A 14272-nucleotide genomic window follows, 5' to 3' on the forward strand; every position below is an offset into this window, starting at 1 on the left:
GAATTATTGTAAATTTATCTACTTGCATAAAATTGAAAAATAAAGAAAGAAATAACCAATAGTAAGATAAGTTTGCTTTTTTATTTAATTAATCACCCTTATTCTATTCGCGGATTTTGTCCAAACATACAGAGAGGGTTTTTGATTATAAAGTGATTGTCAGCAAGCAAAAAAGAAAATAAATAACAATTCCAAATTTAGTTTTGACTTTTTCATATTTTCTTACGGTAGAAAAATTGATATTCGTACTTAAAAAATCAGAAATAATTCAAGATATATATTCAATGCAAAAATACCAAAATTTATGACATTTATTTTGTGTATGAAAAACAAAACCGACACAGTACATGAATTAAAAGCTAGATGGCGCTGTTGACATTATATTCGTAACAAACCCCCTATTTGTGCAGATGTTATTGTTGTAATTAACAGTAGATGTGAACAAAATTGTTTGCTTTCGCTGGCTCCCCTTATTCTGTACGAACATGGAAGAGCAAAAAACGGGAGCTGTATTTTCGATTTTTCGATAATGGTTGTTGAACAATGTATTTTTTCAATATTTTATTTATTGATTTTTCTAGTTGTTGTTGTTGTAGCAGCCCTATTGCTTTTACACAATGGGCTGAGGTGGCAGACGTTGGCCGAGTAAGACTCGGGTCGTTTCGGATCGTAGACCCCTCTGTCGTGGAAACGAGTGGTTTCATTTATTTATTGTTATTTAAAATTTCTAACAATAGAAATTTGAAATTAAGATATTCCCCTTAAAACTTCTTTGTAATTGGAAGGATTTGATTATTGATTGATTTATTGAGACTTATAATTTGTTCAAGTTATAATGTTTTAACAACAATAACTATAACGAACACTTAAAACTATAATGTATTATTTTAAAATCATTATAAGTTAATGCTACATGCTAATACAATTTTTAAAAAACAAACATTTTAGTCACCTGCTATTATTAAACCATCACAATTTTCTGCAAAATTTAAAACTGATCTAGTAATATGTTCAGTTCGATTTTTCTACAAATGTTGACAAGTGATCCAACATTGAATGTGATTAAGTTTCATCCTCTATGGTGAGTACTCATCTTGAACATCTTTTACCAATTTCAAGCACTCGGTCTTTGCTCGATCTTTTGACATATGTTTGTAATTAGCCATAAATTGTTTTATCCTCTCCTCCAGGGTTAAATCGGGACCGCATAACAGTTTTGAAACCTTTAAAAATTCTGTAACCAAAACATATTCCACTAGCACCTTTAACACTAGCAAAAGTCCTATTTGTAGTAACTAAGTTTGACGAATTCAACGCACTTGTCACATTTCTAACACTGGGGGATTTTTATTGACGTATTCGATCTTTCCCATGAAACTATTTGGTCAAGGATATTCATTATGCCGAGGATCTCGTTTATTTTCCGGTTAGGTATAAGTGTTATTAAAAATAACTCTATCCAATCCATTATTTTGAGAAAACTGTGTAGAGAACTTTGAAACTGATTCAACATGCCTGGAACAAAATTATCAATTTCCGACGTAATATCAACGACATCAGTCGTTTAAACTCTTTAGGAGTATATGAATAGGATGAAATCTTCTTTTCTTTAAGCAATTGCATCATTTCAGCGTGAGTTGAAGCATCTTTTATGAAAAATTTACTTTTCGTTTTGGATTGGTTTTTATTTTAAATTGAACGTTTTTCGTTTTCAATTGATCAATAAGAGAGCATATATTAACGTTTTGAAAGAATATATATGGGTAAAAAAGGCTATTCTCTTTTATAAACTTTGGATTGTGGATTCAGTTTGTGTTTATGAACATTAGTGTTTACAGTTAAATTCGATTCTATATCTAAATCGCCTAATAGGGAAAAACTACTTGAACTTGAACAATCTGAGACTTGTCAACTTTTTCTTTACATCTATTTGTACGATCCAATTGACTAACTGAAGCAACATCATTTGGATCTTTTTTTTGTTTCCGAGGATGTATCAGGAGGCCTCCCCCGGTCTGAGAAACGGATGGAGGTCCCCATTATTTGCACCCGCGTCAAATGCGTTTTACGTTCTTATTCTTCTATTTCAAAGGTTTCCTTTAGGAAATCAAAAATTAAAATCTGATTTAATTTAAATTTTTGTCGAAATTTGAAATTTATGTTTATATTTTTTTTAATTTTCTTGACAGAAAAAGCACAACCGATACGTTTCACAGTCAGAAATAGTCTGTTTCAGCAAATGAGTGAAAGCTATTTTCAACAAGAGGAAAGGTTGCCATCAAAATGGAGCACGTTAAATAATTTAGTAATTCAAATTTAGATAATACTTATTCTATTTAATCTATTTTGTTAAACGCGGTTTAACATACCGGGCCCTCTTGCTGGAATGCAACTTAATACTGGCAGCCTCCGAATATGATCCAACCGAAGACGGAACTTTGGGCAATTGGCATATTTGTTGCTGTTTGGATAAGCCCAGCTTTAATCATTTTTGGTGTTTGCTCATTTGATAACACCATCTCGATATTGAGAGGATTGAAAAAATGGGGATCAGCAAGGTCTGTCAAATGGTTGTAAATGGACTGCAATTGGGCGTTTATATGATGGTTTTGACTCAGGACTGCAGCTACGGTATGGTGAACGGCGTCTATGTTGAGTCAATTTTGAAGACGAATCTACATGAAGCATTGTATGATCTCCTTTGTCGCAGACCATGCACGTTTTACGACTTGGACACCATTCCCGCTTTGCGCAGTGCTAAGGCAATTAAGGGGACTCCGCCCATTCTCGGTTTCCCAAAATGTAATTATACCCTTCACCACACTGTGGTACAGGGTATTATGTCTTTGTGCATATGTTTGTAACAGGCAAAAGGAAACGAGATAGACACATGGTTCCGTTTGAGATTATGCATAGAATCACTTTCTAAGTCTATTTATGCATGTCCGTCCGTCTGTCTGTCCATGTTAAATTGTAAACAATGTACAGGTCGCATTTATGATCCGAATTGTATGAAATTTGGCACAACTATTCTATTTGGCCCAAAGACGAACCCTATTGAAATTGGGAAAAATCGGTTCAGATTTAGATATAGCTCCCATATATATTTTCGTCCGATTTAAGGTAAATGGTGTACCAAATCGGTTCAGATTTACATATAGCTACCATATATATATATTTTCGTCCGATTTAAGGTAAATGGATACCACAATCCCTATATATCTTTCGATGAGTAAGGTCTAGAATGATGTGTGCAAAGTTTCGTGAAAATCGGTTCAGATTTAGATATAGCTCCCATATCTTCCTCCGATTAAACGTAAATGGTGCCCAAAAGTCCCTATATATCTTTCGATTTGCACGAAATTTGGCATAGCGTACTAAATTAAGTCAAGAATGATATGTGCAAAGTTTCGTGAAAATCGGTTCAGACTTAGAAATAGCACCCATATATATTTTCATCTGATTTAAGATAATTGGTGCACCAAAGACCCTATATATCTTTCGATTTGTACGAAATTTGGCATAGCATACTGAATAGCGTCTATAATAATGTGTGCTAAGTTTCATGAAAATCGGTTCAGATTTAGATATAGCTCCCATATATATTTTCATCCGATTTTAGGTAAATAGTGCACCAAAGTCCCTATATATTATTGGATTTGCACGAAATTTGGCATAGCGTACTGAATAAAGTCTAGAGTGATGCGTGGTAAATTTCGGGAAAATCAGTTCAGATTTCAATAGGGCTCCCTCATATACATATACATTCGCCGATTTTACAAAATGATGCACCAAACACCTAATGTTCGTCCGATTAACACGAAATTTTTCACAACGTAACAAATTGATACTTTAATGAGGTTATTGCGTTTTGTTGAAATTGGTGCATGAGTATGTTCCTTCGAGGGAACATCGACATGCAATTGTAAGGGTACATATGTACAATATACCCAAAGTGGTGAAGGGTATCATATAGTCGGCCCAATCCGACTTTACTACTTCCCTTACTGGTTTTTATACCCTTCACCACACTGTGGTACAGGGTATTATGTCTTTGTGCATATGTTTGTAACAGGCAAAAGGAAACGAGATAGAGAATATTTTGAGAATATGCATAGAATCACTTTTTAAGACGATTTATGCATGTCCGTCCGTCCGTCTGTCTGTCTGCCCATGTATTTTTGTGAGCAAAGTACAGGTCGCATTTATGATCCGAATTGGATGAAATTTGGCACAGCTCATTTTTTGGCCCAAGGACGAACCCTATTGAAATTGGGAAAAATCGGTTCAGATTTAGATATAGCTCCCATATATATTTTCGTCCGATTTAATGTAAATGGTGTGCCAAAGTCCCTATATATCTTTCGATGTGCACGAAATTTGGTATAACGTACTGAATTGGGCCTAGAATGATGTGTGCCAAGTTTCGAGAAAATCGATCCAGATTTATATATAGCTCCCATATATAGTTTCGTCCGATTTCATGTAAATGGTGCACCAAAGTCCCTATATATATCTTTCGATTTGCACGAAATTTGGCATAACGTACTGAATTGAGCCTAGAGTGGTGTCTGCCAAGTTTCGTGAAAATCGGTCCAGATTATGATATAGCTCCCATACATAGTTTCGTCCGATTTCATGTAAATGGTGCACCAAAGTCCCTATATATCTTTCGATTTATACGAAATTTGACATAACGTACTGAATTGAGCCTAGAATGATGTGTGCCAAGTTTCGAGAAAATCGGTCCAGATTTATATATAGCTCCCATATATAGTTTCGTCCGATTTCATTTAAATTGTGCACTAAAGTCCCTATATATCTTTTGATTTGCACGAAATTTGGCATAACGTACTGAATTGAGCCTAGAAAGATGACTGCCAAATTTCGTGAAAATCGGTCCAGATTAAGATATAGCTCCCATATGTAGTTTCGTCCGATTTCATGTAAATGGTGCACCAAAGTCGCTATATATCTTTCGATTTGCACGAAATTTGACATAACGTACTGAATTGAGCCTAGAATGATGTGTGCCAAGTTTCGAGAAAATCGGTCCAGATTTATATATAGCTCCCATATATAGTTTCGTCCGATTTCATGTAAATTGTGCACCAAAGTCCCTATATATCTTTCGATTTGCACGAAATTTGGCATAACGTACTGTTGCATAGCGTTTTGAATTTAATCCAGAATGATGTGTGCCAAGTTTAGTGAAAATCGGTTGAGATTTAGATATAGCTCCCTTATATTATAGATTGATTTTAAGTAATTGACTCACCAAGGAACCAATATATGGCTGATAGGAACAAAACGTACTGAAATTAGTATAACCTAACCTGTGATAAGTTTCGTTGAAATCGGTTCATATTTGGATATAGCATCCATATATAAGTAAATTGTGCATCAAACTCCTCATATTTGTTAGATTGACATCAAATTTTGCACAACGTACAAAATTGAGCATAGAATAACGTAGTTGGGTTTCCTAGAAGTACAGACCTAGCCCAACGGATGACCTATTGATATTTGTTTGAAGTCGATTTACATACTTTTGTTCCATTGTAACAAACGAATGACATGTTTATGGATAGATCTAGGTCGTTTCACATTTAGATAAATATCACATATTTTATTTCATACAATTTCATGATAATAGTCCTGTTTAATATACCCATAGTGGTGAAGGGTATCATATAGTCGGCCCCGTCCGACTTTACTACTTTCCTTACTGGTTTATTTAGATTTAATTCGAATCTACTCTAATTCAAGAATGTCCCGCTGATATTTGAAGTGAAAATCTCAACAACTCTTGAAGATATAGCCCATTTGTTGTGCTAGCATCAAGTGACGGAAAAGGGGCTTCTCAAACTTTATACGCATTTTTCTCCAAACAGCGTTTATGCGAATGTCGGGCACGATAACTCAAAATCTAATAATCCGATCGATTCCGAATTTTGGGGACGTTTTAGGAAAAATTCAATCAGCCAAGATGTTCCTTATTTTTTTATACCCTTCACCACACTGTGGTACAGGGTATTATGTCTTTGTGCATATGTTTGTAACAGGCAAAAATAATTGAGATAGACCCATGGTTCCTTTTGAGAATATGCATAGAATCACTTTCTAAGTCGATTTATGCATGTCCGTCCGTCCATGTTAAATTGTAAACAAAGTGCAGGTCGCATTTATGATCCGAATTGGATGAAATTTGGCATAGGTCACTTATTCGGCCCAAGGACGAACCCTATTGAAATTGGGAAAAATCGGTTCAGATTTAGATGTAGCTCCCATATATATATTTAACCGATTTAATGTAAACGGTCCCTATATATCTTTCGATTTGCACGAAATTTGGTACAGGCTAATCATTTAGGTCTGTAATGATGTCTGCCAATTTTCGTGAAAATCGGTCCAGATTTAGATATAGCTCCCATATATAGTTTCGTCCGATTTCATGTAAATGGTGCCCCAAAGTCCCTATATATCCTTCGATTTGCACGAAATTTGGCATAACGTACTTAATTGAGCCCAGAATGATGTCTGCCAAGTTTCGAGAAAATCGGTCCAGATTTAGATATAGCTCCCATATATAGTTTCGTCCGATTTCATATAAATGGTGCCCCAAAGTCCCTATATATCTTTTGATTTGCACGAAATTTAGCATAACGTACTGAATTATGCCTAGAGTGATGTCTGCCAAGTTTCGAGAAAATCGGTCCAGATTTAGATATAGCTCCCATATATAGCTTCATCCGATTTCATGTAAATGGTGCCCTAAAGTCCCTATATATCTTGATATAAAGTCCCCTAAATCCCTATATATTGAAATGAGCCTAGAATGATGTCTGCCAAGTTTCGAGAAAATCGGTCCAGATTTAGATATAGCTCCCATATATAGTTTCGTCGGATTACATGTAAATGGTGCACCAAAGTCCCTATATATCCTTCGATTTGCACGAAATGTGGCATAACGTACTTAATTGAGCCTAGAATGATGTCTGCCAAGTTTCGAGAAAATCGATCCAGATTTAGATATATCTTCCATATATAGTTTCGTCCGATTTCATGTAAATGGTGCCCAAAGTCCATATATATCTTTTGATTTGCACGAAATTTGGTACAGCCTAATCATTTAGGCCTAGAATGATGTCTGCCAAGTTTCGAGAAAATCGGTCCAGATTTAGATATAGCTCCCATATATAGCTTCATCCGATTTCATGTAAATGGTGCCCTAAAGTCCCTATATATCTTTCGATTTGCACGAAATTTGGCATAACGTACTGAAATGAGCCTAGAATGATGTCTGCCAAGTTTCGAGAAAATCGGTCCAGATTTAGATATAGCTCCCATATATAGTTTCGTCGGATTACATGTAAATGGTGCACCAAAGTCCCTATATATCCTTCGATTTGCACGAAATGTGGCATAACGTACTTAATTGAGCCTAGAATGATGTCTGCCAAGTTTCGAGAAAATCGGTCCAGATTTAGATATATCTTCCATATATAGTTTCGTCCGATTTCATGTAAATGGTGCCCCAAAGTCCCTATATATCTTTTGATTTGCACGAAATTTGGTACAGCCTAATCATTTAGGCCTAGAATGATGTCTGCCAAGTTTCGTGAAAATATGTCAAGATTTACATATAGCTCCCATATATAGTTTCGTCCGATTTCATGTAAATGTTGCACCAAAGTCCCTATATATCTTTCGTTTTGCACAAAATTTAGCATAACTTACTGAATTGAGCCTTGAGTGATGTCTGCGTTGTTTCGTGAAAATCGGTCCAGATTTAGATATAGCTCCCTTTTATTATAGATTGATTTTAAGTAATTGACGCACCAAGAACCAATAGGAACAAAATGTTCTGAAATTAGTATAACCTATCCTGTGACAAGTTTGTTTGAAATCGCTTAATCCATATATATTTTCGCCCGATTTCAAGTAAATTGGGCATCAAACTCCTCATGTTAGTCAGTTTGACATCAAATTTTGCACAACGTACAAAATTGAGCATAGAATTATGTAGTTGCGTTTTCTAGAAGTACATACATAGCCCAACGGATGACCCATTTATATTTGTTTGAAGTCGATTTACATACTTTATGGATAGATCTACGTAGATTCACATTTAGATAAATATCACATATTTTATTTCATCCAATTTCATGCTAATAGTCCTATTTAATATACCCATAGTGGTGAAGGGTATCATATATTCGGCCCCGTCCGACTTTACTACTTTCCTTACTGGTTTTACTTGGTTTGTTGTAAAAAATATGCATTTTTCCAAAAAATATTTTTTCAAATGTCCGCCATTTTGTTGATTTTTGAGCACCGTTTAACACCGTTGGAATTTTCGGATTCCGATGTTCCAATGAGGAGTTTTCATACCCGCCATGAATAATAAGAACTTTTTTTTTTTTTGATCTCAACAACAAAACAATAACAAAAAAATGTTTAAATTGTTGTTCCCTTAAAACAAACCACCTCACCCGCGCCTCTTTTGGAAAGTTAGGCAGGATCTTATAAAATGCCTCTCATGACAGATACGTTGAGTTCGCTTCCATTTATATCTGCGTTGAAGATTGGTGATGTATTCATTCTTCCAGCGTTTGGCGAAATGGGATCGTTGCCATCGATTCATAAGAGAGAGGTTATCGAAAGATTATTCAGGTGTGACGATAAGAGGAGCTCCTCTCAACAGATGTCCAGGAGTCAGCGGTGCTAATTCAGTAGGTTCTTCGTTCAAAGGAGACAAGGCGAGAATTGAGGATGCTTTCGATATGGATAAGTAAGATGGAAAATTCTTCGAAAGAGTATTTCAATTTTACCGCTACTTTATTTACATGGGGTTTCATGCTTTTGACAGCAGCTTTCCATAGTCCACCCATATTCGGAGCATAGGGCGGGATGAAGTGCCACGTAAACCCGTGAATATTATACGGCCAGAACAGGAAGGGTGTCGTTTTCCAACAGGACAACCCTAGGCCACACACATCTACAGTGACTCGCCAGGATCTTGGTTGGGAAGTTTTAATGCATCCGCCATACAATCCGGACTTGGCACCAAGCGATTATCACCTTTTTCTAGAATTGCAACATTTGTTTAGGATTGTGAAAATCGACTACTAGAGTTTTTTTTTGCAAATAGAGAGCAGGACTTGTGTGAGAGAGACATTATGAAGTTGCCTTTAAAATGACAACAAATCATAAAACCAAATGGTGCATATTTGGCCCAAATCGGATATTCCGAAACATATTAAATAAAGTCTTATAGTTCATATAAAAATAATGGATTTCTTTTTCCCCAACCTAATATTTTAATTCATTCCATTAAGAACCATGGATGACGCAGCTCATACTATTTTTGAGATAAATTACATCTCTCTCTTTAAAGTTATGTTTTCACAAAAGTTAAAAATCCGTATCAGATCATTTATTGAAACGGAAGTGGTTCACAGAAAATGTAATTAAATCCGCGATATTTTCAAAAAATTATTTTGTCAAATTTCGCGTTTTCCCGCGGTTATAGTAGATTGAATTTCACGAAGAAAACTTTATTTTACCCGAAACTTAAAACTTACTGACCGCGGGTACCCATATGACAGATATAACAATTTCACCGAAAAAATAGGTTTTTTAGAAATTTGATTGGCAGGCCAGTTCCCGCCGTTCTAGTAGATGGATTTTATCCGGAACGTAAAAAAGCTTGCTGATCACGGGTACCCATATGAATCAAATGACTGATATAAAAATTTCGCCGGGAAAATTGTTTTTTTTTAGAATTTTGATCACACAAAATTTCCACATTCGAATTAGTATTACTCTAAAGTCGTAAATACACAAAAAGATTCGGGAGTTCAACAATCCTAAAATTATTCAAACTAGAAGAAATATTAAAAAAAATACACTTAAAATCGAGCATCAACATTTAAATTCAATACATTTCCAATACATTTTCGAAAAACGATACATAAGGAACGTACTCATTTTACTTTTACTTTAACAGGAAAGTCTCCAAATGAGTGGTTTATTCACAAATCGAGAAAAAACCTAAAAACCTGGGTTGCCTCACCCTGTTTTTACCCATTTTTTTTAGATTAAAGTAGACACAGAATCCACGTAAATAAACTTTGGAGGTCAATATCATGAAAAGTTTGCAACGACAGATCAATAAACCATTCAGTTTTCTTATGTACTTTAATAATTCCGGAGTTATACTCGGCTTCAGCTATGTTAAAAAAATTGGCAATAGTGCCCATATAATTTATAACACACTTTTTGTTCTCACAAAAGTTAATTCTGAGAGGCAATAAAATATTCCGATAAATATGTTCAGCATCGGTCCACCTCTTGGTATCTGCAAAAAATATATATCGTCCAATATCTTAAATTGTATTTTAATAGCTTTTTTGCATCCTAAAATATATTTTTAATTCATAACATTAGAATTTAAACAAAATTGTACGAATTCGCCTACATGTTAACCATATGAATAAATCTTGATCTATCAAGATCCGTGAGAAAAAATATCTACAAACCACGATTAAATCATTCATTGGAAAAGTATATTGAAGTAAGGGTTGCTCGTGTGGCATAACAGGGTGCCGCGAACGATTAAAATACGCACTTGCTGAAAATCGTCTAAACAACAACAAACAAAAAGATCACAGGATTATAATATATTCATTGCATTTTTTAAAAAGAGCAAAGCTAGGCAATAACTGTTTAAATTAAAATCTGTTTTCATTATTGTCATTATAAATTGGAAACCAGTATTTAAAAACTCTAGTTCAGGGTCTCACCTCACGTTCATATGCACCGATAACAGTTTGTACCCATTGTAATTATAAATTGAAATAAGAAATAGACAGGCCTTTTATGATACAAATTAATATATTCTTTATATTATACATAAGTAAAGTTATGTGTTTTCTTATTTTGTAAACCTTAGCATAAAGTATATTTAATAATATTACTCTCCTTACACTTAAAATATAATTATGATTGATCCAAGAGAATAAGAACTATATTAAAAAATTTGCAATAACGATGAGATGAGAATATTCAGATTTTAAAGTACGTAAAAGTTGATTAGAATAATAAATAAATAAAAACAAAAAATATGTTTGGAGTAGGAGTACTCACAAATTTGAACAAGCAGTGATGAAGGTTACTACAATCGGAGTTCAAAAATTGTATAGACTTAAAGTAACACAGAATAAGAAAGCTTTTTTGGTTGAGTAGATTACGGATACAAGTACGATTGATTTTGTTGGCGGGTTTTTTAAATATTAATAAAACAAATCAATCGATTTTAACAGCACTGTATATCTTACGGATAAAGCTGTATGCCGCAAAGAAACCAATCGTTCCCGTTAGAAGCCAAAAAGTCAATACCATTAAACCTACAAAATCAAATATTATTAATATCTATATCTATTTATATAATGCGATTACTTACTAGTGTATCCGAAATATAACAGAGTGGGAATAAATTCAGTAATTTCCAATTTAGTAAAGAAGTAAAAAACACTGTAGAAAAGGACATATACAGCTGATCCACCAGAAACTATAAAACTTCGCCACCACCAACGATAATCCTGCAATTAAATTGGTATATTAAAATTTCTTTTGAACAATATGATGTTCAATATTACCTCTCCACATAATTGGAAATATGTCATAACTATAGATATTTGACCGCAACTTACGACCAATATACAAAACACCAAAAATAAAAATCCAAATAGATAATAAAATTGATTTTGCCATATGGCAGTAAAAACGAAAAATAATTCAATGAATACAGCGCCAAAAGGTAGTATACCAGCCATCAGGGTGCTAAAAGAATACAAATAACAGATATATATTCGGTTAGGTAAATATGTACTTACTATAACATTGAAAGATCTTACCTTAGTAATACGTTCATATACCAGTGCTGCGTTGGTACTTGCCGGGGTATCATATTTGTACGAACGGGATGCTGATATGGTTGTTTACGATAGCCAAAGTAATAGCCTAAATATACTAGTGGGACGGATATGCCAAACCATAATAAAAGCAATGATATCATTGTTTTAAATGGCACAGCACCACTGGATTCTTTGTCCCAAATAAAAAAGTTCAAAAAGAATCCGGTCCTAAGTGAATTGTAAATGAAAATGATAACAAACGTTTCTTCTTTTGTTTTAACGAGTTCTTACCCAAACACAATACTAGGATATAAAGTAGCGGTTAGAAATGCCGATTTTTTCCATTCTCGACCTTTCATTGTTTTGTATAAGCGTGCAGCAAAGTAACCAGCTATTATACCCATGAAGACGTACATAAATATTCCTGATGTCATTAGAGCTCCCCGGGAAGATGGAGAAAGCATTCCAAGCATTGCGAAGACTATAAATAAATAGATTAGATGTTATTAACAAAAAAGAAAATATATAAAATGATTGCTTTTCATTCATGAATTCTAGTTTCTTGTACTGAAGATAATTAACTTAAAAAATAATTTAATTGAACGAATACATTAGAAATGACGAAAAAATAAAGACAATTCCGACTTGTAGTCCAGTTATGGAATACAATATTTTTTGTATACTTACATATCGTTATTAATGACATAAAAAATATTTGAATGCCACTTCCAATAACTGCGGAAAATAAACGTGTATTTTTTGGAGGACGAAATACATCTCCATGGACCAACTTCCATCCCGTTTCTTCCAACGTATCCTCAATATTGTCATCGGTGTTATAACGCGCAATGTCTCGTCTCAAAGTGCGTATCATGATCATTGTCAGAATGCCTACAATATTCTTAAAATTAATAACCGCATCGCCATATTATGTAGAATGGATCTTACCAGAAAGGAAAAATACTACTACTAGAGAGTTTATAATGCTGAACCAGTGAATTTGTACGTCTTTCATTCCCAGATATATATCCCAACGGGATGCCCAACTAACTTTAGATTCCTTCCACTCAACGGAATATGTGAAATATAATTGTGTGTTGGAATTGGGATTCACCAATTGAGGTCGCGCATTGTCAGGAAAATTACAGTTGTCTCCCTCAAACTTGATGTCCTTATAATTTACTGAAGCTGTTTCAACTTCAAAGCCCACAACACGGTATTTATCTCTATAATTATAAAGTACAACGATGAACGTTTAAATAATTATCCTTATGTTAGATGTAATGTAGAAGACTTACTTGGTATGCATATGGTACGATAAAATAAATTTGAGATGATTATTAATGTACACGTTATCACCGTCTACAAGACCTAATCTATAGCCATGTTCGTAGCTAACCTCAGTAGGATTATTAAGATTCACTATGCGTGTGGCTACAGGTAAATTGTCGACCAATAAGTGAACGAAATATTCATGTTTTATTCGCTCGACCACCATTGCTGACTGCGGTTGTTCCCAATTCAGGGGCGAGTTGTCCTTTTTATTACACAATAACTTACAGTTGACATTTACAGCCATCTGTACATCGTACGGAGTATTAACGATGCGATCTCCGCGAAGAACTTCACCCAAATTCTCTGACTTATAGATAAGTGTACCATTTTTAGGCAAACAAAACTGAAGAGAGTAATACTGATAAGGCAATTGTGTACGGCTGCTGGTCATTTTGACAGCTTTCACGTCAATTTTCTGTCCCTTAACAAACTCAACCGGCGCCACTCCCGGTACATAAAAGCATTCTGTTCCAAACACTGAAAAACAAACTGAAATATTTTACTGTCCAAAATCACTATGACGATTACTTACCAAACGTCAGTAGGATGACCACCGCTAGCGTCGTGTAGTACTGAAAGTACAATTTGTTAGTCATATAAAACTAGTACATGCATATTCCAAGGAATTAGCTTGCGTGGCTGTTTATTCCGAATACCAACCATTGCCTAATTAAATTTTAAACGAATTTTTCTTTATGATATCGAAGAAAATAGTAAAATCGAGTAGATTCTTGCAGTGACAAAGGTCAACCAAGTAGCAATCGAAATCGGAAAACAGCTGTTTTTTCTCAAGTCAAAATTTTCGACTCTGTTTACGTTTTCATAATTGGTCTGTTCCCGTACTGCAAAAATCTTTTTTCCTTTATGATATCGAAGAAAATAGTAAAATCGAGCAGATTCTTTACCAAATGTAAGTCAATTCACAATAATGCATTTTGACAGCAAACTTGGTGGCGCAGATATCAGCTGCCTTTTAAGTTTGCTGTCAAAATCCATTATTGTGAAATTGACTTCCA

The 14272-nt window shown here is 34.5% G+C and overlaps 1 protein-coding gene across 1 annotated transcript; it reads right to left on the minus strand.

The window, feature by feature from the left end:
• Positions 1–11239: 11239 nt before the first annotated feature.
• LOC133330880 (transmembrane 9 superfamily member 4-like) lies at positions 11240–13828 on the minus strand (the record flags this gene model as incomplete). Its single annotated transcript, XM_061539282.1, has 9 exons — positions 11240–11411; positions 11468–11606; positions 11664–11847; positions 11922–12149; positions 12213–12402; positions 12609–12812; positions 12870–13147; positions 13220–13733; positions 13789–13828. Coding segments are annotated over 9 exons (1878 nt in total), but the record flags the coding sequence as incomplete, so codon positions are not given.
• Between the last annotated feature and the right edge of the window lie 444 nt (positions 13829–14272).

Source organism: Musca vetustissima, unplaced genomic scaffold (genome assembly GCF_032173495.1).
Source record: "Musca vetustissima isolate MV318-11 ecotype Yass unplaced genomic scaffold, APGP_CSIRO_Mvet_v1 utg44575, whole genome shotgun sequence".
In the NCBI taxonomy this organism is placed as follows: domain Eukaryota; kingdom Metazoa; phylum Arthropoda; class Insecta; order Diptera; family Muscidae; genus Musca; species Musca vetustissima.